The 22,290-nt window shown below is 60.8% G+C and overlaps 2 protein-coding genes across 4 annotated transcripts; both read left to right on the forward strand.

Annotated features, from left to right (window-relative positions):
* Positions 1 to 301: 301 nt before the first annotated feature.
* Positions 302 to 21,357, forward strand: MSRB1 (methionine sulfoxide reductase B1). 3 transcript variants are annotated; one of them, XM_047780925.1, is made up of 4 exons: positions 302 to 459; positions 2,831 to 2,979; positions 3,297 to 3,411; positions 21,290 to 21,357. In XM_047780925.1, the coding sequence occupies exons 1-4, from the start codon at positions 405 to 407 to the stop codon at positions 21,295 to 21,297; spliced, it is 327 nt and encodes a 108-aa protein (XP_047636881.1). In that variant the 5' UTR covers positions 302 to 404; the 3' UTR covers positions 21,298 to 21,357. The 3 variants fall into 3 exon arrangements, with proteins under 3 accessions (XP_047636881.1, XP_047636880.1, XP_047636882.1); XM_047780924.1 differs by lacking the exon at positions 21,290 to 21,357 and adding an exon at positions 4,152 to 4,950 and having other exon boundaries at positions 303 to 459; XM_047780926.1 differs by lacking the exon at positions 21,290 to 21,357 and having other exon boundaries at positions 324 to 459; positions 2,831 to 2,947; positions 3,297 to 3,409.
* On the forward strand, positions 13,214 to 22,028 carry HS3ST6 (heparan sulfate-glucosamine 3-sulfotransferase 6). The gene is made up of 2 exons (XM_047780923.1): positions 13,214 to 16,322; positions 21,290 to 22,028. The coding sequence occupies exons 1-2, from the start codon at positions 15,910 to 15,912 to the stop codon at positions 21,903 to 21,905; spliced, it is 1,029 nt and encodes a 342-aa protein (XP_047636879.1). The 5' UTR covers positions 13,214 to 15,909; the 3' UTR covers positions 21,906 to 22,028.
* Positions 22,029 to 22,290: the final 262 nt, after the last annotated feature.

The raw sequence follows: 22,290 nt of genomic DNA on the forward strand, positions 1-22,290 counted from the left end.
AAACCCAGCGCAGCTCAGCGGCGCCCCCTGGTGCTCGGGGACGCGGCGGCAGGGGCGGGGCCTCGGGATGCTACAAGGGAGTGGTCCTCAGTGGTGGGCGTGGCCTGAGGGGAAGAGGGAGCCCGTCTTCGGAAGGGGGCGGGGCCTGCTGGAGGCAGGAACCAGAACCTTCTTCTGGCGGGGGATTGGTCTGTGAAAAAGGGGCGGGTCAACGGGAGGCGAACCCTGAGAGGGTGTCTCACTCCTCTGGATGTGATTGGTTCCCCTGGGGGCGGGGCCTCGAGGTGCCCGGCCCATCCTGCGTCGCGGCGCGATTGGTTCTCGGGAGGTGGGGCGGGAGGCAGGCTCAAGACCCTGCGGTGGAGGTGTGGCCTCGGTTCTGCCGGAGCTTCCCCGTCGGCGCCATGTCGTTCTGCAGCTTCTTCGGGGGCGAGGTTTTCCAGAACCACTTTGAGCCAGGTAGGATCTGTGGCTTCGTGGGAGGACAGAGGAGCAGTGACGCGTATTGGAGGGGGCGTCCCTGCCCTCGGGGTGGCGATGGAGCCCCTGAGCTCCGGGAATGGGGGGCGAGTGTGAGGAATTTGGGGGTTCGGGAGAGTAATGGTACCTGAGGGAAGCGGCACATTAGAGAGAGGGGGGTCTCTGTCCTCAAAGAGGGCAGGCTTTGAGTGTGAGCGTGGCCATTCCCGAGGAAATCTGCGGGGTCAAGGAACATGGAGGCGGTGACACCGTTGTCGGTATCCGTGCCTGGGATCGCGACTTTAGAGCGAGCCGGTGGAAGGTCTTGTCCAGGGGCAGCTCCCGTGACTGGGCTTCCTTTCCTTGGGGCATTTCCCTGATACTACACCCCCCTTTTTCCTTGGCGGTTCCCCAGACCTGCGGGGTAAACTGGAAAGCACAGAAGGGCGTGTTGGGATCCAACTGTGACGGCCTGGGCGCCTCCCCCACCTGTCCAGGGCCCCCAGGGTTGGGTAACCTGGAGTGCTGCCAGGCTGCCAATGGCCTGTGAAGTTTGACTGGGCAGTCTGGGCCGGGTGGGAGGGGTGGGAGGTCGGGGGCTGAGTGGTTGGTTTGGGGCATGGCCAGCCCTCAGCCCTGGCCCCAGGCTTTGAGAGGCCCAGACGAGTTCCCTCCTGGGCTCTGCTGCCTGGTAATGGACTAATTTGGTAAGAACATTCTTGCAGGCAAGGCCAGGGCCGCAGCTTACTCCTGGGGCGGGATTGACTGGGGGTCAGCCCCTTAGGGGGATGGGCTGTGACACCCCGCATCTATGTGAGCCAGCTGTGATACAGGGCCCTCTGCCCAAAGTCCTCCCCTTAGACCCTCTGGTTGACCTCAGGCTACTCTGCCAGGACGGAAACTCCACTCCCACAACAGCTCCACTCCCACAACAGCTCCCCGTTCTTCTTCCCTTCCTCACCAGTTGCTGGTAAAGGTTGGGTAGGTCTCAGACTCCAGGGCTGTCTCCAGGTGGAGGGAGGGGGAGAGGGGGCCTGAAGGGTGACTCAGTACCCTGGAGAGCCCCCAAGCAACTTCCTGTTCTGCAGATCAGTTTTGCAACCTTTTTTTTTTCTTCCCCCTTCAAAGTGATTTTTTTTTTTGTCTTTTCTAGGGCCACTCCCTCTGCATATGGGGGTACCCTATCCGAGCCGAGTCTGTGAGCTACACCACAGCTCACGGCAATGCCGCATTCTTAACCCATTGAGCAAGGCCGGGGATCGAACCTCCAACCTCGTGGTTCCTAGTCCGATTCATTAACCACTGCACCACAACAGGAACTCCTCAAAGCGATCTTTTGAGGATAGGTTAAAACCCTGGCCCTCTGTCTTACTGGGCCTCCTCCCCAGTCAGGAGGTGATTGGAGGTCTTTTTTTGTTTGTTTGTAGGGCGGCACCTGCAGCATTTGGAAGTTAACGCCACAGCTACAGCCACACCAGATCTGAGCTGCACTTGCGACCTGCACCACAGCTCATGGCCACACCAGATCCTAAACCCACTGAGCAAAGCCAGGGATGGAACTCACTTCCTCATGGATACTAGCTGGGTTCTTAACCCGCTGAGTCACAAGGGGAACTGTGGAAGTTTTTTGTTGTTATTTTTTGGTTGCCCCGTGGCATATGGAGTTCCTGGTCCGGGATCCGATCCGAGCCACAGCTGCAGCAATGTCGGATCCTCCAACCCACTCTGCTGGACCGGGGATTGAGCCTATGTCTTGGCGTTGTAGAGACACTGCCAATCCCTATACGCCACAGCAGGAACCCTGGAGGTCTTTTTGCTGGGGTCACTCTTTTCCTGCTTGAAGAGCAGGCCAGTGGCTAGGCATCTGGCTCAAGGCCTCTTTGGGCAGCAGAGATGGCCACGTGGGAAGGGAGGGGAGCTAGCGGTGGTGCTGCCACACCAGCGCCCCCCACCGTGGGGGTGCCTGCTTGGGGAGGGAGGCCGTGCTGTGTCCTCATCCGACTGCCTGGGTTCCTTCCTGCATACCCTGCAGCTGAGTCTTGTATCACTGAGCCTCAGTTTGCTCATCCACAAAATGGAAACAGCTGTATCACAGGCTCAAGGTGTGTCAATGAGGCAAGGGTGAGGAGGGGCCCTCCTGGTCTCTGGCACAGGCTAAGAACCACTAACTAAATGCGGGCTCTATGCTGTCTCTTACACACAGCCAGTACCCAGCCCTGAGGCTGGTGGGTGTGTGTGTGGGGGGCGGGGAGGGTGTGCAGCTCACCCTGGAAGCGGGGTGGTGCTGTCCTGTCCTGGGTTCAAGGATTTGGGAGCTCAGCCCTTAGGGGCGGGAGCCGGCATCTCAGCTTTGCCTCTCCTTCCACCCCAGGTGTCTACGTGTGTGCCAAGTGTGGCTATGAGCTCTTCTCCAGCCGCTCAAAGTATGCGCACTCGTCCCCGTGGCCGGCCTTCACCGAGACCATCCACGCTGACAGTGTGGCCAAGCGTCCAGAGCACAATCGGCCTGGAGCCTTAAAGGTGGGTGGGAGCAGCACGGGGCCCATGAGGTGGCCACCCTCTCCTGCTGCTCCCTGATAGCTGTCTGTCTGTTCCGGGCCTCTGGCCTCAGCAGGGCAGCTGCCACCCCAAACTATTGGGAGAGCCTGGGGCCTGGTAGGGACAAGACACAGGACAGGGATCGGGGTGGGCTCTGGGATGGAGTCCGCCTCTCATGCTAGTGGTTACCTTGGGAGATGGGTGTGGGGCGGACACCATCTGTTGGTGGCAGTGGGGAGGCCACTGCTGCGGGTCTTTTGTGGCCAGAAGCTCACACGGCTGGCTCGTGGTCTTCCCAGGTGTCCTGTGGCAGATGTGGCAATGGACTGGGACACGAGTTCCTGAACGATGGCCCCAAGCGGGGACAGTCCCGCTTCTGAATATTCAGCAGTTCTCTGAAGTTCATCCCTAAAGGTGAGCTTACCCTCTGGACGCTGAGCACAGGCCTGGTGTACATTTTATTGATTTGTTTTTTTAGGGCTGCACCCGTGGCATTTGGACGTTCCCAGGCTAGGGCTTGAATCAGAGCTACAGCTGGCGGCCTACGCCACAGCCACGGCCATGTCAGATCTGAGCCACGTCTTCAACCTACACCACAGCTCACGGCAACGCCAGATCCTTAACCCCCTGATCGAGGCCAGGGATAGAACCTGTAACCTCATGGGTCCTAGTCGGATTTGTTTCCACTGCGCCACGATGGGAACTCCCATTGGCGGTATCCTTATCATGAGTTTGTTGGGAGCTGTGTGTCATTCGTGTGTGTTTTAGCTCAGTGCAGCCTCCTCTGCACCTTGGCTCTAGCCTGTGTCCCCAGCTACCCCCTGGACGCCTCCCCCGTCTTGAGAGCACAAATCCCTTTCCTCCTTGGCTGCCCACAGGACTGTGGCCAGGCTCCCCCCTCGGGCTCACCCTCTGTGAAATGGGGCTGCTCACAGCCCCTGCTCACTGCCCTCGCTGGGGGGTGAGGCAGGGTGGTGCGCGGCAAGGGTTTGGGAACACGGCGCGAGCGGGGGAAGAGCAGACTCTGGGGGCCCCGCAGCTCTCCGGGAAGAAAACAAGCGCAGAGACCCCCCCAGGCAGGGGGCCCCAGCCGGGGGCAGCATCTGGAACCCGAGTTAGCAGTGACTGGTCTCTCTCTCCCTCGTGTCTTTCAGGCCAAGAACCGTCTGTCTCCCAGGGACAGTAGGCAGGCAGCCCACGCCCTTCCCACGTGAACACTGCTTGGTGGCCACGCTCTGGCCAGCCCATCATAGAAGTGGAACCCCAGCCATTCAGACTGAAATGTCAGGCAGGCTCCCGAGGCCTTGGCTCTGAACAGGCTCCTTGGGAGAAGGAGAAGGCCCATCCTCGGCTGCCAGGGCGGGCCCCGTGGGCCTGGCTGTCGGCTGGCACCAGGGTCTCAGGGAGTGGGAGCCAGGCCTGGCTCGTCATCCCCACCTTCGCAGCCCATGGCCCCTCCATGCCTTGTCTGGACTTCCCCCCGGCGGGGCCCAGTTCTCGGATGGGCCCTGGCCTCAGCAAAGCTCTCACCCACCCCCCGCAGGCTGTGCTGGGACAGAAGGTGAGCAGAGGCGGCCCAGCCGGCTGCTCCAGGGTCACTGTATGATACACTCTGGCTAAACCCTTGCAGGCGGCCAGAGGGGTGATGGTCTGTGACTCCCGAGGGGAGCAGGTGGAGGGGGCGGGTCTCTGGGCTCTGAGTTACGAAAGAGAAATCCCGGACCCTCTGGCACAGTCTGTGCGGATGCTGCTCTCCCAGCTCAGGCTTAGGAAAGCAGCTCTTGCGCGGCCGGGGCCTAGACCTCCCAGCCTCAGCTCGTGCCTTCTGAGGAGACGGTGCCCATGCCTTACTGCGCATGCTCTGAGGCTCGTGCTGGCGGGGAGGGTGGGTGAAGCCCCTCCTGCCTGAATGCCCTGTAATCGGGAGGCGATCAATACACAAACGGAACCCAGGCTCGCCGTCTTTGGGAACGAAACCAAGGATGCTAGGATCCAGGGTCTGGCGTCGCACAGCTGGTTCACTTGTGCCACGAATGTTTCTTGCGCATCGGATCCATGTCAGTTTCTGGCTTGCAGCAAGTGGGACAGGCCTGCCCGCCAGGTCTGGAGGCACGGTGGCGACCGTGTCCGCCTGGTGGCGATGCGCAGGTGGGCGGAGTGGAGCCCGCAGGGGGGAGGCAGAGGTGGTCAGTGTGGCCGGCGTGGCTGGGGAGGGAGGAGGCAGAGGCCTGGGTTGCTGGCCTGTTCAGCCTGCTTGCTCCTTGGTGATGGGGCCCTTCCCAGCCACAGGCCAGCGTCTCTGCTCTGGCCCTGGGTGAGCCTCCACCTAACGCTGCGACCTTGAGTGGAGCACTTCACCTTCCTGTGGAACCCAGCCTGTGCCCTTGTTGGGTGAGGGCACAGGAAGATGGTGGCATGGCTGCATGGGTTCTGAGCACATGGGCTGGAGCTGAGACACCAAGCAGAGGTGTGTACGTGGCAGGTGGGAGGGGTTGGGGTTGGTATTGACAAATTACCAGGGAGGCCAAGGCAGAGGAACCCATGCAGAAGGGGCTTCCTGCTGCTTGTCCCCCTGCCACACACACACACACACACACACACACACACACACACACAGTGTGGCAGCCTCCTTGTCTAGAAAACACATCCATCTCTGCACTGTTGGCAGCCACCATTGATGGCAGCTGCTAGGGACCCCCCTACCTGGGGTTGCAGAGAATGTTGTCCCCCACCCCGTGTTTCCAGCTTGTATCTCTGACCGGTTTCCCCTCTGTGTCCCAAGCTGGTCATTGGCTAAAGTGGAGTCAGGGTCGTCACCAGCCCTGGGGCACTGTCACAGCCCAGCGCTGGCCCCAGGTGTGCCCACGGTGGGTGAGCAGTGAGAGCTTGGTGCATCTTCACAAGAATCACCACCCTGAAAGTCTCCCCTAAGCCTAGGGGGCAGGTGTTCATTTTCAGGGGGGACAGGAGGTCCAGAGAGGTGATGGCCTTGCCTGAGGCTCCTCAACCTCACGTCCTCTCTCCCCACACCTGTCCCTGTCCTCACTTACCCCTCATGAGGAAGTGGCTCTGGGAAGGCAGCTGCCGCTTGAGTTCAGCCCAACGGCAGCAGGCATGTGGAAGGTGGCTGGGCTGGGGCTGGAGCCAGTTGCATGTCAGCAGGAAGCTTGGGCTCTGGGGCCCGTGGGCCTCCTTGGACTTTGCTCACTTCTCCCAGCATTCCTGGCTCTGTATCCTGGTCCACGGTGTCCCTGAGAGTGAACTTGGCCCAAGAGCAACTGGCCTCTTCCTACAAATTGGGCCAGTGTGTCCAGGCTGTGCTGCCTCTCTGGGCGCAGACCTGTAGCAAGGTGGGCAGAAGGACCTGCTGATGCCCCGGTGGGCATGTCTGGTAGGAGAACAGGAGCAGCAGTGCCTTGCTGCCTGCACCCCAGGGGCCCCACACTCATTCTGGTTTACGGGGCAGTGGAGGCTGGCAAGCAGTGTCCTCGGAGGAGTGAGGTGACAAGGGGGAGCCCCAGGACTCCAAGGTCCCCTCACACCAGGAGCCTGGCAATGGATGGCTCTGGGCAGGGTCTCTGCCAGGGACTGGATGTAATCATAAACTCCCCCCCCCCCCACTGCTGGGTTGCAGCATAACCTTTGGCCTGCAGCCTCATTCCTTCTTGAGAAATAAAGGCTCTTTGAGAGCCCAGCCCCCTCTGCCCTTTACCTGTGCTCCCTTGCTTGCTGGACGGAGCCTCCAGGACACAGCCATCCAAGCCAAGGTTTGCACTGCCAGCCCAGGGCACAGCAGGGCAGGGGCACGTGGGGCAAGGGACCAGTGGGAGAAAGGAAATCCGGGACTCTGCCGACCCTCAGTCCGGAGGCAGGCCCCGCCCCCCCCTCCCCCCAGCGCTCAATAAATGTGGAACAGATGAGTGAATTGGCAATTCTTGAGGCAGTCCCTCATCCAAAGCTGTGCTTTCTTTGAGCGACAAGCACCAGGAAGAGCCCTGACCCTGGTGGGCGTGCTGCTAGGAGTAGGTCCTAGGACCGCTGAGCCCGTGCATGCATGTGGGCACTGCTGGCAAGTGGACGAGGGAGCCTGGAGAGGTCTGCGAAGGTCACTGCTAAGTTAGCCATCGTGGCTTTACTCCCCGCACAGCCCTGGTAGGGGGGTTAGCGCTAAGACCCCCTCTGAGTCCATCGGTCCTTAGGGTCCCCTCCCCGGGGGTTGGGCGCAGGGACCGTGCGCAGCACAGACCAGCAGGGGCTGCGCTGTGAGTGCGCTGGGGCGGGTCTGAGGGGCGCGCCCAACCCCGAGGCCTTCGAGGCGGCGGCGACCCCGCCCCTCGGTCTCGGCCCCGCCCCCAGGCCCGCTCAGCCGCAGCCCTGCGGTGCCGCCTCGCGCCTTGGCTGTGCTTCCTTCTCCGCGGCACCCAGTGGTCCGCGCCCGCATCCCGTGGCCCCCAGGCCGCGCCCGCCCAACACGCCAGTGCCCAGCACGTGGGGGGGCGGGTGGTGATTTATGATTACATCCAGTGCCTGGCAGAGACCCTGGCGTCCAAGGGGGCGGGGGACTTCAAGAACGTGACCCGTGCAGGGGAAGAGTCGAGACTCACGGTGCCCCTTGTGGAGTCGGCCGAGCGTGACAGAGCTGGCGGGTGGAGGAAGGTGGAGGCAGGACGCCCCCAGCCCCAGCCGAGCCCCAGCGGCGACACCCCCTGCACCCAAACCCCTGCACCTGGGCCTCTAGGCCGGCCTCGGAGAACTGAGCGATCTCGTTCCCGCCCCCCAAAAGGCGAGTCCTGAAGGGGGCGCTGCACGTAGTAGCATGAGATGAGTCGGCATCAAGTTGCGCTGCCTTCTCCCCGCTCCCTCTGCGCAGCCGCGCAGAGTCAGGGTGAGCGAACCACACACCCGCGTGACTATATCCGCGGCCCGGGGGAGACAGGGACCCCAGGATCACCTGTCACCTTAGCTCTGGGCACTGGGGCTCCGCTTAAGGAGCTCGGGGGCTCAGGGGAGACAGTTGGTGGGCCTCTGGTAGCACCAGAAGGAGGGGGCTGCTGGTGAGGGGATTGACTTGCCTGCGCCTTTGCCTCCCAGCCCCTCAGCACCCCCAGCACCTTTTCTAGGCCTCATGTGTTCCTTGTAAAGCCATGGAGATTGTCCATGGTTCAGCCCTCGCTTCATGTCTCACCACGTTTCATTTCCAACCAGGGTAGGTACAAGCTACTCCTGACCTCAGAGGGCTTGGTGGCTGCACTGCTGGAGCCGGAGCAGAGAGGAGACCCCGCCCTGGGCCTCTGTCCCAGAGGTGCAGTTGGCCCGTTCCTCTGGGCTCACCCTTCCACCTCTTCATGCAGGGGCCTTTTGTTCCCTTTTACTCGGAAATGTGGGGTTGGGTTGGGCTCATTTGAGACCAGAGCCCCTGGGGTATGTCTGGAGGCTGGGGGGGGCCAGGGAAGCTGGAGTCAGAGGGACAAGGATGGAGTCATTGTTCTCTGGGGAGGGGGTGGGTCTTCTTGCTCGAGCAAGAAGCCTGCAGCTTAGGGAAAGGTCTGGCGGGAGCAGGGCAGAGTTCAAGGCTCTGCCCTGGGCTCTGGGTCTTCCCGAGCCCAAGCTGAGTAAGCCTGGCTGTGCGCCGTTGGCATGTCTGTCTGATTGGCGGTCGGTACTGGGTGTTTCCCTGGAGGTGTGGGGGGATGGGGTGTGGCTCTCTTGGGGGTGCTGTCTGCTAGCACCTGCCATGCAGGGGTCTCCACACTGGGGACATGGCAGCTGGGGTCTGTCAGCAGGCCTCTGAACCCCCTCATGCTGTGTGTATCCTGAGCCTGCACCAGGTCCTTTGCTCATAGTCACCTTCCAGTTAATGGGGACCCTTGCCTGGGCACAGATGGACAGACGTGACCACAGAGCTCCAGTGACTCAACAGTGTGGAGCCACTTGGACAATGCTTCCCTTCCCCACGACACTGAGAGGTTCCCACGCCCAGAAGCCTGGCGTGGGGCCAAAAAGTTGGAGGAGGTGGGGATGGGGGGGCAGAGGGAGTCCTGTTTCTGCGGGACCCTCTTTCCCCCCCTTTAGCTTCACCTTGAGTGGACTGAAGCTGCCAGCCTAGAAGGACCGTCATATTGCTATGAATTGAACTGGGCCAAGCTGGTGGGTGGGAAGCAATTTGCAGGACCCAGGGATGCATCCTCCTTTTCCCTGGGTCTCTGTCTTCTCCTGGAGATGCAGCGGCCCCTGGCAAACGGCCCTCGGTTTGGGCTGATCCTTCCAGGAAGACCCAGGGAAAAGGAGTGAGGGCGGCTGGAAGCAAGCAGGGGGCTGTCACTGAGCAGAAGGCTCTGGCTCCTGGCCAGCCCTGTAGCCCCAGGCAGGCTCCCTGCATGTGTGTGACCACTCGGGTTGACTGGGAGGCCCTCGCTCCCCACTCCCAGCCAGGGGAACCTTCACGGGCCCCTCCTGATGCTGGGCATCTTGTCGGCCCTGGCAAACCCTTCTGTGCCAGGGTCCCCAGATCTGGCTGGTCACCAGGAACAAGACCCTGCGTTCCAGCAAACCAGGCTGGCCTGATACCTGGGCCACCAGGGAACTCCTCATGTGTTTTGTTTGTTTTGTTTTGTTTTGTCTTTTTACGGCTGCATCTGCGGCCTATGGAGGTGCCCAGGCTAGGGGTCCAATGGAAGCTGTAGCCCCTGGCCTACACCACAGCCATGGCAATGCGGGATCCGAGCCGCATCTGCAACCTCCACCACAGCTCACGGCAACGCTGGATCCTTAACCCACTGAGCGAGGCCAGGGATCAAACCTGTGTCCTCATGGATACTAGTGGGGTTTGTTGACTACTGAGCCACATTGGGAACTCCTATTGTTTTTTAAAGTCAGAAAGTGAAGGGCAGAGAGCCTGGGTAGCTGCCAAGGTCACCTGCTGGGAGGGGCAGAGCTGGCCTTGGGTCAGCCTTTAGCTCCCACAGTCTTACTGTCAGCTTTGTACGGGGCTGCACGGGCCCAGCCCCGCCATGGCCTCCTGCTCCCTCATTCTCCACCAGGCAGAACCGGGCTCCGGGGGTGGGTGGGTAGGTGGGGAGATGTCTCTTATGGCCCCTCCCCAGGAGGAAACCACAGCCGAAATGGAAAAACCCCACACAAATCAAAGACAGCTGGGCCCGCCCTCAGCCTCTGCCCGCTCCCCTGGGCTCCCCTTGCAGGCCGAGGAATCCTAGCAGGCTGAGGAAGTGGGTCTGGGGGGTAAGGCTGTGGTTCTAGGGGAGGATGTTTCTGGAAGCCCCCAGCTGTCCCCCATAGCGGGAGAGACTGCACGGTATTATTCCTCATCTTCCAGAGTGGGGCAGCTGTGTGCACACCCCGCACGGCCGTCTGGGGGTGCCCAGGCTGGGGGTGTCCACCCTGGTTTGGGGACAGGCTGGGAAGGAGGTGGAGAGGGGCTTGGGAGAGGGGTCCACACCTAGACTCTCACACGGAGTCACTCAGTCATTCAACAAACATTCATAAGCACTCCTCATGGTTATGTGTAGAGCCACAGAAGGAGTCAACACTGACCCCATCCCTGCCCTTGCAGGGCTCATGGGTAGGTGGAGGGGATAGTTGGGGATCCAAATCACCCACAAAGAAATAATGACAGTCTGAGAAGGACACACAGACATAGCCGGGTCATAGACGTGTGAGGCCAGGCTGGGCTTTTCTCCCACCATGGCCTTATTCCCCAAGACTCCTTCCCTAGACTTGACCTGCCTGTCCCCATCTTCGCTGGCCCTCCTTGTTGTCTCCCCTGGGGATGGTGTTTACTTGAAGAGGCAGCCTGAGCAGCTCAACCCTCCTCCTCTCCCTGCTCTTGGCCAGCCGCCCCACCAAACCTGACTTATCTGCATGTCTGATGGCTGGCCTAAGGAGAGTGGGCAGATGGACTCCTGCCTGGCAGCGTTGGCCAGAAGGCCGGGGGTCCAGAAGCGAGGAAAAGGGGAAATGACATCAGGCCACGTGGAGCCCTCAAAGCCAAGGAACACTTGCAGTTCCCATTGTGGTGCAGTAGTTAACGAATCTGACTAGGAACCATGAGGTTGCGGGTTTGATCCCTGGCCTTGCTCAGCGGGTTAAGGATCCGGTGTTGCCGTGAGCTGTGGCGTAGTTCACGGACACGGCTTGGATCCCATGTTGCTGTGGCTGTGGCGTAGGCCAGTGGCTACAGCTCTGATTTAGACCCCTAGCCTGGGAACCTCCATATGCTGTGGGTGCAGCCCTGGAAAGAGACAAAAAAGACCAAAAAAAAAAAAAATCAGAGGCAAGGAACCCTCTGGAGACCAGACTGCATGGAGGGGATTCACCAACTCCTGTTTCCTCCTGACAGAGCAGGTGAGACCAGCCAGGGCAGCAATTGAGCCACCCTCTCAGTGCACAGGGACAGCCACCAACCCTGCATTCCCATGGTCTGGTCTCTTTTGGGTCCCGAAGTCACTTTTCACCATGTGGCTCAGAGAGGGGATCCACTGTCCCTAGGTCACACAGGAGGGAGCCAGCGAGGAGCCGGGCTAGACTCTGATGCCGAGGCAGGGCGGAGGTGGGGTGGAGGGGTCGCTGAGCCACCCTGGGGAGGAGGGAGGAGAGCAACCCTGAGGGTGAGGGGCAGGGAGAGGCAGATTCGGAGATTCCCAAATTTAACCTTCAAAAGGACTCTTTTTTTTTTTTTTTTTTGTGGCTGCACCCGAGAAATGCAGAAATTCCTAGGCCAGAGATCCAACCTGTGCCTCAGCAGTGACCTGAGCCACAACAGCGACAATACCAGATTTTTTTTTTAAATGTCCCTTCCTGTTTCTTTTTTATTATTGATTGATTGATTGATTTTTTCCTGCTGTACAGCATGGGGATCAAGTTACTCTTACATGTATACATTTTTTTTCCCCCCAGTCTTTGTTCTGTTGCAACATGAGTATCTAGACATAGTTCTCCATGCTACTCAGCAGGATCTCCTTGTAAATCTACTTTAAGTTGTGTTTGATAACCCCAAGCTCCCGATCCCTCCCCCTCCCTCCCTCTCCCACCGGGCAGCCACAAGTGTATTTTCCGAGTCCATGATTTTCTTTTCTGTGGAAAGGTTCATTTGTGCTGGAGATTAGATTCCAGTTATAAGTGATATCATATGGTATTTGTCTTTGTCTTTCTGGCTCATTTCACTCAGTATGAGAGTCTCTAGTTCCATCCATGTTGCTGCAAATGGCATAATGTCATTCTTTTTTTATGGCTGTGTAGTATTCCATTGTGTGTATATACCACATCTTCTGAATCCAATCATCTGTCGATGGACATTTGGGTTGTTTCCATGTCCTGGCTATTGTGAATAGTGCTGCAATGAACATGTTGGTGCATGTGTCTCTTTTAAGTAGAGTTTTGTCCGGATAGATGCCCAAGAGTGGGATTGCGGGGTCATATGGAAGTTCTATGTATAGATTTCTAAGGTATCTCCAAACTGTTCTCCATAGTGGCTGTACCAGTTTACATTCCCACCAACAGTGCAGGAGGGTTCCTTTTTCTCCACACGCCCTCCAGCACTTGTTATTTGTGGACTTATGAATGATGGCCATTCTGACGGGTGTGAGGTGGTATCTCATGGTAGTTTGGATTTGCATTTCTCTTATAATCAGCGATGTTGAGCATTTTTTCATGTGTTTGCTGGCCATCTGTATGTCTTCCTTGGAGAACATTCTGACAATACCAGATCTTTAACCAGCTGAGCCAGCAGGGAACTCCAAAGGGACTTTTCTTTGCCTTTTTTTTTTTTAGGACCGCACCCGCAGGCACATGGAGGTTCCCAGGCTAGGGGTCTAATCAGAGCTGTAGCTGCCAGCCTACACCACAGCCACAGCCACGCCAGATCATGTGTGGACATATGTTTCATTTCTCTTGGGTCTATTTCTAGGAGTGGAATTGCTAGATCAGACAGTAACTCTACGTTTAGCCCTTTAAGAAAAGTCCTTTTGGGAGTTCCCGTTGTGGTGCAGCGGAAGCGATTCCGACGAGGAACCATGAGGATGCGAGTTCGATCCCTGGCCTCCATCAGTGGGTTAAGGATTTGGTGTTGCCCTGAGCTGTGGTGTAGGTTGCAGACATGGCTCAGATTCTGTGTTGCTGTGGCTGTGGGGTAGGCCGGCAGCTGCACCTCTGATTTGACCCCTAGCCTGGGAACCTTCATATGCTATGGGGGTGGCCCTAAGATGGCAAAAAAAAAAAAAAAAAAAAGGTTCATGGTAGACCCATAACGCTGGAAGCAACCCAGGTGTCCATCAGCTGATGAATGGACAGAATGTGGTCCATCCTTTCAGTGGGATGTGATTCAGCCAGAGAAAGAACGATAGCGCTGACACACTGAGACGTAAATGAGCCCTGAACCTGTTGTGCTGCATGAAAGAGGCTAGTTGCAAAAGGCCACTTACCTGAAACGTGGGGAAGAGGTGAATCCACAGAGACAGAAGGTAGATTCGTGGTTACCAGGGGCTGGGGGAGGGGAGAAGAGGGAGCGACGGCTCAGGGTTACGAATTCTTTTTGGGGCGAAGAGTAGGCTCCAAGTTGATTATGGTGGTGATGGTTCAACTTTGTGACTCTACTGGAAACCAGCGTATTAGAGAAGCTAAGCGGCCCGAATCCAAAGGCGTGGGAATTGCTTCTCAGCGAAGACCTTCCTTCAGAGGCGGGACTGAGGTTTCCCTGTTAGGGACCAGAGGCTTGGGGCCGGAGGGGCCTGAGGCCACATGCCACGAGGCCCCGCCCGGTTCCTCCTCACCCCCACCCCTGTCCCAACACTGCCCTCTGAGGGTTTCCTCACCCCCGGGGACGCTGTCCTGCTGCTCCTCGCCTAACCATCTCCTCCAGAAAGCCTTCCGCAGCCTCTCCTCTCTCCCATCCTTCCCCTGGGCGACCTTTACTAGTGCCTGTCGGCTCTGGGGTGCCCTGGTGGACAAACAGCCAAGGCTGCCATCTGGGATGTCCCTGGATTTGCACCCACCCCTCACCAGAGAGCCATCTGGCAGGTGGAGAGAGGGGCAACTGCCCAGCCCCAAGCCGACTTCTGTCCTCGACCTCCTCCCCCGGCCCCAGCACATTGGGTATCCTGCCGTTCTTGATAAAAGCTTCCTGGAAAGTCTGCAAGCAGGTGTGTCTGTGGGTGCAGGTCGTCGGGGGCGGGCGCTAAGGAAAAGGCATGCCCAGCAGGGAGAAGAGCATGAGCAAAGCCTAGGAGGCAGAAACAACCGTGCCTGTGCTGGGGCAGCGAGATGGAGGGGCCACCAGGGTTCAGTGCTGGAATTTGGAGGCCCAAGTGGTGGCTGCTAAGGCTGTGGGTGGGTGCTGCAGGTGGAGTAGGTGGCTCTAGGAGAACCAACCTGTCTGGAACAAATCTTGCTTTAAGCTAGACCAGAAGAAGAACTTCCTGTGATCCTGCGTGTGCCAGCATGCAGCCCAGACAGTGATGTGCCAACACCCCGTGACAGGGCTCCTGGCTGAGTCTTGCCCTGACAAGCAGGTGCAGGCTTGGCATCTGGGAACTGGGCTGGGCCCCCGGTCAGGGGTCCTCACCCCACTGGCTCTGAAGAGCCCCCTTCCTGCCAGGGCTGCCTCTGGGCGGGAGTTCTGGAAATGTCTGTGGGTCATGGAGGCCCCTGCCCTTGGGAAGTGCTCTGGATCAGCCTGAGTTCCAGATCCCTTTAGGCTCAGGGATAGCGCATTAACCAGCCAAAGCCAGGGCAGTGGTCTCAGGGCATTGGCTGGAGGAAGGCTAGGCTCTTTGGGGAGCTGGGGCCCAGCTCCAGAAACTGTGAATCCAGGAAGGTTGGGGTAGAGGCAGAGGGAGGACACACGTTCCTTCCCGTCTCAGCCTAGGACTGGGGCTCCCCCCTCTCCCAGCCGGCTCTCCTCTGCCTTCCTTGTGCTGTGCTGGGGGTTCAGTCAACCTCGGGGTGCATACAACTCCTGCAGAGTGTCCACTGCCCAGCAGGTCTTGGTACTGTGCGTGGCTTCTGGGTTTCCCTGCCCCTCAGAGGAAGCTCCTAGGTCAGGACCCAGGCTCTTCCTTCGAGTTTCCCAGCACAGGTCTCCTGAATCCTTCTCATCTCCCATAGGAGCCACTTTGCCAGAGTCAGAGATTGGTCCCTGACATCCGGGGGACCCACGAGGCTGCACAGACAGCCAGTATGACATGGTAGGAAGGGTCAGGAGACTGAAGTCCGATGTCACTGGGCCCTTGTCGACAAGGCCTGTCCTCTCCGAGCCTGTCTCTCAGACGTCAATCACGCCTGGCTAGCCCTCTCCAGTCCTCAGGCCCGTGGTCCTGATGAATGGCAGTGGCAAGCCCACTGGCAGCAAGGCGCGCCTCATTCCCGCCGGAGAATTTCCCTGACCTTCCGGCAACATCTCTGCTCACTGGGGCTGGGGTCAACGCTCCCCCTCGGCCCACGTGCTCTGCATGTGAACCTGCCACGCCGCCCTTGTCTGGGAGGGACGGCGATGTGCCGTCTAAGATCTGGTCCTTTGGCCAGCGGTGCGGTCCTGTCACCGTTCTGCGTCCCGACCCGCCGCTGCCGTATCCTGGCGCGCAAGGCTGAAGACGTTGGAGCAGAGATGGCTGGGGCTTAGGGTCTCTGAGCAGGCTCCGCGGGCTAGTCCCTGAGGCTCGGAGTCACGCAGCGACGCCCTTGGGTGTCGGCGTGTCCTGAGCGGAGCAGAGGTCCAAGCGGGGCGGGGCCTCTGGGCGGGGTGGAGCATCCCGCTCCCGGTCCCGCCCCGCGCCCGTTTCCAGGCGGCGAGGAGGTGGGGCTCAGAGCAGAAGCCCGGCGCCCGCGGGCTGAGCGCGGCGCAGGTCGGGATGCGTGGCCCCCTGCAGCCCCCGCTCCCGAGCCTGGGCACCGTTCGGCCCCATGGCAGGTAGCGGCGGCCCGGGCGGCGGGGCCGGGAGCAGCCAGGGCGCGGGGGGCGGGCCCGGGGCCGCGCTTCGGGCGCCCGGTGCGCCCCTGCTGTTCGCCGCGTTGGTGCTCGGAGCCTACTGCCTCTGTGCCTTCCCAGGACGCTGCCCGCTGGCCGGCCGCGTCCCTGAGCCAACCCCCGCGCCTACCGAGCCGCCCACCTTCGCCCGCAGCCCCGGGGCGCCGAGTCTGCCCGTGGCCAGCGGCTCGGGCCGCCGGCGCTTCCCCCAGGCGCTCATCGTGGGCGTGAAGAAGGGCGGCACGCGCGCCCTGCTGGAGTTTCTGCGACTGCACCCTGATGTCCGCGCCCTCGGCTCGGAGCCCCACTTCTTCGACAGGTGCTACGAGCGCGGCCTCGCCTGGTACCGGTGAGCGCCCGGACCTGTTCGCCCCATCGACTTCCTGGAGGGTGCCTTCGGAGAAACGGGTGGTGCGCTCCAGGGGTTTCCCTGGGGACGAGGCAGGCGAGGTTTCTGGGCAGCTTCTGGGGCTGGGACCAGCCTGCAGTAGAGCTGAGGCTTGACCGGGGTGGGGGGAGGGGGAGGATGCGGCCCTCCAGCAGGTTTTATGCAAAAGAGGGTGGTCACTGGCCTGTGGGCTCCCCGAAATTTTGCAAACTCCAAGGAGAGTCCTGGTTGGGGGCTGGCGTGCGATTCTAGCTGAGAAGGAGCTTTAAGCCAGTAGGGTCGCAGGAGCTTTAGAAAAGCTTCCAGCTTAGTGGCCCCTCTCTCCCTGCAGCCTCCTAGAAAGTGTCACCCCACTCCCCACCCCAAGAGCCCTGCTCCTGGAACTAGGAATCCTTCTCCGTAGTCCTGCAAAAAAGGACTGGGAAAAAGTCTGGTCTTCAGAAAGGAGGAGGGGGCGTTCCCGTCGTGGTGCAGCAGAAATGAATCAGATTAATATCCCTGAGGATGTGGGTTCGATCCCTGGCTTCGCTCATTGGGTCGGGGATCTGGTGTTGCCATGGGCTGTGGTGTAGGTCACAGATACGGCTTGGATCCCTCATTGCTGTGGCTGTGGTGTAGGCCAGCAGCTGTAGCTCCCATTGGACCCCTAGCCTGGGAACCTCCATATACTGCGGGTGTGGCGCCAAAAAGAAACAAAACAAAAAAGAAAGAAAAAGAAAGGAGGTGGGTGCCTGAGTCAGTGCTCAGCGGTGGGCATTGGGACCAGCCTCATGTCCTGGGGCTCGGACTCTGCCCTGACTCCCGCCTGACATGGCCGTGGGCTGTGTGGTGGAATGTGGGGAGCACCCAGCCCCAGCTGGTGGCTGCTCAAACAGCAGCCCCTCCCTGCCGAGGGTAGCACGAACCATGAGTGGACCACCTGCCCTGCGCCCCCGGCTCGCTGCCTCTGTCAGCTGTGCACAAGCCCTGTCCCTTCCTTCGGGGAAATGAGGGCTTACAGAGGAGGGTGAGTTGCCCCGCCACCCCCCCCAGCACCCACCTTGTCCCCTGAGGGGTGGAGAGGACCCTGCCCGAGGTCACCTGCTAAACTAGTGGTGAGTAGGGGGTAGCAGGACCCAGATTCTTGACCTTCAGGTTTACCAGCTTTTTTGGTACCCAGACTGGATTTGGAGGCTTCGCATTAAGAACAGGGGTTCTGGCCCCTGACCTCTGAAGGCTTGCTGCGGTCAGAGGTCTAGGCAAGTTGTTGGTGATGGGGTCTCCACGTCCTTGGACCCAACTGACTGAATCTCTGCATCTTCAGAGTTCAGGGAGAGACCACCACCCCACTCCACCAGTGCTGGAGCCTCCCAAAGTGTCCCTGATTCCTCACTTCCCTGCACAGGAGGAAGGGGGGGGAGACGAGGAGGGAGGGGGCGGGTGGGGAGGGCGGCAGACTCAGAGTCAACCATACTGCAGACTTCAGAGCTGCCGCTGCTCCCATAGGCTGGGCCGCAGAGGGGCCACAGGGGAGTCTAGAATTGGGTTGAGATCTAAGAGCATTCTCGAAGAGCCAGGGATCCTGGGACTGCCATCCAGGTCCTTGGGGGGGGTGGGGGCACATGCTCCAGCTCTGGGGGGCTGGTCTGGAGAGATTGAGGGGTTAGAGCCTCAGATTTGGGGACAGGTTCTTGGGACACTGTTGTGCCTGAGGCCCGAGATGGAAGTGGGAGTTTTCAGGAGTCTGCTTAGGCTGGAAGAGGGGACTTCCTCCTTCCTCATTTTAGAGCCATTGTGGGCGGGGGGCCGGGGGGCAGAGGATGCAGTGGCTTCCGCCCCTTTAGTCCAGAGCTGCCTGCCAGGGGTGTGGGGGGGGTGCTGGCTCTGACCCCTCACTGGCTGGTGCAGGGCCGGAGGGAGCCAAGGATGTGGCCACGTGTGGCCACGTGCGAAGCAGGCTTGCCGTTGCTCTCAGGCGTCTGTGCTTCTGAGCCTGGCTGTCCCCTTAAGCAGCCAAGAGTGTGCAGTGAGTCTCTGAAAGTGTCCCCCCTCCCTCGGTTGTCCCAGCTATGAAGAGGGTGTCCAGCCCCTGGGCAGGGTCTGGTGGTGTCACCTGTTCTCAGGACCCTGGCCCGGCCTCCAGAGCCCTGCTCTGGGTGGCAGTTTGGGGGGTGAGGGAGCAGGACTGGCTGATGCCTCCAGCTGAGTTTCTGGGACACCTGGTCCCTCTGGTTGTGACCACCAGTGATTCTGGCCCTTCCCTTGACCTCAGCAAGGGGTGCCGGGCTGCTCAGAGTTGACCTTGGCCAAACCAGTCCCCTTCCCTGGGCCTCAGTTCATCCCTCAGACTCTCAAGGGGACCGTGACCCCCAGGTGTCCCCGAGCTCACCCAGCATTTGTTCCTTTGCTCATTCATTGAACATCTTCTGTTTGGCAGGTGCTAGGGTCACACAAATACCCCAACGGCTCAGTTCAGGAGGGGGTGCCTTGTCTGGGGGTGGGGTGGGGCTCTACTTGCACCAGAGTATTTTGGAAAAGCAGAAGGACCACGAGGGCTGCAGTAGGGGAACCCCTGGGCTCCTGGGGCTGGAGAGTGAGTGCAGGGAGTAGGGCCTCCCCCAAGCCCCAGGAACTGGAGCTGGCTTCTGCTGGGTCTCAGGCCCCTCGGGATGAGGCCCTGCAGCCTGTGGGGTGAGGTGCAGGCTGAGAGGGCAGGGAGAATCATCTGGAGATGGGTGGAAGCTACGGGGAAATGCAGACCAGATGAGCAGGGAGGGGTGTCCGCACAGCAACTGGCAGATGTTTGCCAGGTGGGGTCCCAGGCCTGTTCCTCTCATCCTCTACCCAGTCCCTCCCACCCCCCAAAAGACCCATCCCCCTTCCTCCGTGCCGGCTGGGGACAGGCCTCTGAGGCCTGCGGAGTGTGGGTAATTGGTCCCAAAGATCTCAGGCCTCCAAGCTGGCTGTGGCAAGAGAGGCCTGGAGAGCGGGCATCTCCCTCCCTCGTCCCCCCCACCCCGACTTCTTTGGAGAGAAAGCAGCCGTGGGTTCTCAGGTCCCTCTGAGTCCCCTGTCCCCAGACAGGCACGCCGGGGTGGGACAGGCCCACGGGGGGCCCAGCATGGGGAAGGGAAGGGCACTCCTGGGGTCACTGGGCACCTGGGGGAGGAAGGAAAGGGGTGGGGGGGTTCAAGGATGGGTGAGGAGGATCTAGGACCATTCGGGTCGGGTCCCTCCCTGAGGAGGGCGATGAAGAGAGGGGTGACTTTGGATGAGCTGTCTTCTCTCTGGGGGGGTCTCAGCCTGGAAGTCCGGTGGGGGGGATCCCCCTTCTTCTGTCTTCCCTCTCGTGGGAGGTGGTTCCCCGAGCTGGCCACCCCAGGCTGCAGCCCTGGACCCCGGTCCTTGGCCGTGTCCCCATCCAAGGTCTCTTTGAGCCTATGTGCAGGGAGGGCTGGGGGCTGTTCCGCCCAGACCGCCTGCTGCAGGAGGCTGTGGAGCAGATCCAAGCTGCAGCCATGAGCCCACAGCCCCTGTAGGGCTTCCGCACCCTGTCTGTGCCTCGGTCCGCTTGCCTACAGAGTGGGGCAGTGAGGGGGTGGAAGGCGTCCCAGGTCACTGTGTCCCCAACAAGGGAGCAGAATTGTCTCCCAAACTTTTGTGGGCCAGCTCTCCCCCAGCCTTATTTTGAGACGTGGGACAGCTCCCAAGGCCAGCAGACCATGCAGCCCACCCCTCCACCGACCCAAGCGGGTGGTATCAGGGACCCGGGACTCTGGTGGCACCTTCTCCTGACCTAACCTCAGCCCGTCCAAGCCAAGCACCCTGTTACCTGTGCACCTGTCAGGCCTGAGGTTTGTTGTGAGTCTGGGGAGGAAGAGGAGCCTCGGGTCCTGACTTCCAGGGGCTTGAGTGTGGGGGGCACTAGGCTGGATGAAGCCTGAATTCTGTGCTGCGTGTTGCCCTCCTGGCAGGGGCCGGTCCCGGGGGCTGTCAGCAGGGCGGGGAGCTCTCTCTGATCCGGGCAGAGATCTCCAGCCCCAGCAGGTCCTGCAGCCTCTGCCTCTATTGACCTAGATGCCAGCCCTCATGGCCTGTTTGCCCAGCTGTGCAGCCCTGCCCTGCCCCACCCTACCTGCCCTGCCCACCTGCTGCCAGGGGACTGCTCAGGGGATCTGGCCCGCCGGGGCAGGGTGCTCAGGACAGGCTCCTCCAGGTTTGGGGTCCTCAGGAGCTGTCATCAGCAGACTTCCAGAACTTAGGGAAGGGGGTGCCCCCCCCATCGGAATGAGAGGACCCGTTGGAAATGCGGCAGCTGCAGCCTTGCACCCTGGGTTCCAGGCCAGGTCTGGGAGGGCCAGGCGGCCGGGGTCTTGGCGTGGATCCTGGGGCCACCTGGCTAACTTCCTCCCTTACTGTGCCATGCCGTGGCCCTCAGCGTCCTGGTGGGGCCCAAGGCTTTTACCAAAGGTGGGGAGAGGCTGTGCCAGGGAGGCGGAGAGGGGAAGGGTGGCTGCCCTTGGTTGGGGACACTTGTCAATAATGAGTGGCCTAATTCAGGGGATGCCATCAGCTACTTAATCAAAGCATAACTGGGTAATTACAGCCACGGGGTGGGGAAGGCTGCGGAGCCCTGTGGGTGGCGAGTCTGGGGCCCGCTGGCCTCACCAGCTGGTCTGGGGTGAGGGGCCCGGCAGCGTCAGGGTCGGGGTGCAGTCGGGCTGTGGGAGGGGGTTGGGCAGGCTTGCAGGAAGGGTCCCCACTGCCAGGGGGCCGGTGGGCGGCCGGAGGGGGGCGTGGAGGGGGCGCACCGCCCCTTGTAGATTTGCCGCTTCGGCTTCGGGCTTCGCGGAGGCGGGCTGGAAGGCGGGTTCCAGGTCCCCGGGCCTGCGGAGAGCCGAGATGGGGAGGGCTCACGGCCCCGCTCCGCCCCCGCCCCCGCCCCGCAGGAGCCTGATGCCCCGCAGCCTGGACGGGCAGATCACCATGGAGAAGACGCCCAGCTACTTCATCACCCGGGAGGCCCCGCGCCGCATCCACGCCATGTCCCCGGACACCAAGCTGATCGTGGTGGTGCGGAACCCGGTGACCCGGGCCATCTCCGACTACGCCCAGACGCTCTCCAAGACGCCGGGCCTGCCCAGCTTCCGCGCGCTGGCCTTTCGCCGCGGCCTGGGCCCCGTGGACACGGCCTGGAGCGCCGTGCGCATCGGCCTGTACGCGCAGCACCTGGCGCGCTGGCTGCGCTACTTCCCTCTGTCCCGCTTCCTCTTCGTCAGCGGCGAGCGGCTGGTCAGCGACCCAGCCGGGGAGCTGGGCCGCGTGCAGGACTTCCTGGGCCTCAAGCGGGTCGTCTCGGACAAGCACTTCTACTTCAACGCCACCAAGGGCTTCCCCTGCCTCAAGAAGGCCCAGGGCAGCGGCCGCCCGCGCTGCCTGGGCAAGTCCAAGGGCCGGCCGCACCCGCGCGTGCCCGAGGCCGTGGTCCAGCGCCTGCGCGCCTTCTATCGGCCCTTCAACCTCAAGTTCTACCAGATGACTGGCCAGGACTTTGGTTGGGACTGACGAGGCTGGGAGCCGGTGCCCCCCCGCCCCGGACCCTCAGGACGCTTCACTTACGCCTGCAACCCGGCCATGCGCTGCCCAGCGAAATCGCGACCAAATAAATGTCAGATCTGTGTTCTTCCAGAACCGTGTGCCTCGGAGGGCTGGCGGGTGAGGGTTGGAGCAGGATCCCAGCAGCAGCTTTACTGCGCCCTGTTCCCTCCCTCAGGGGTTAAAACCCTGATCCGTGGCGGCCTCTTGGGCGCGCTGGGACACAGGTTTGATCCCCGGTCTGGCATGGTGGGTTAAGGATCCCGTGTTGCCACGGCTGCAGCTTAGGTCAAAACCGTGGCTCAGATCTGATCCCTGGCCCCGGAACTCCACATGCTGCAGGGGTTGCCAAACA

Source organism: Phacochoerus africanus, chromosome 5 (genome assembly GCF_016906955.1).
Source record: "Phacochoerus africanus isolate WHEZ1 chromosome 5, ROS_Pafr_v1, whole genome shotgun sequence".
Taxonomy (NCBI): domain Eukaryota; kingdom Metazoa; phylum Chordata; class Mammalia; order Artiodactyla; family Suidae; genus Phacochoerus; species Phacochoerus africanus.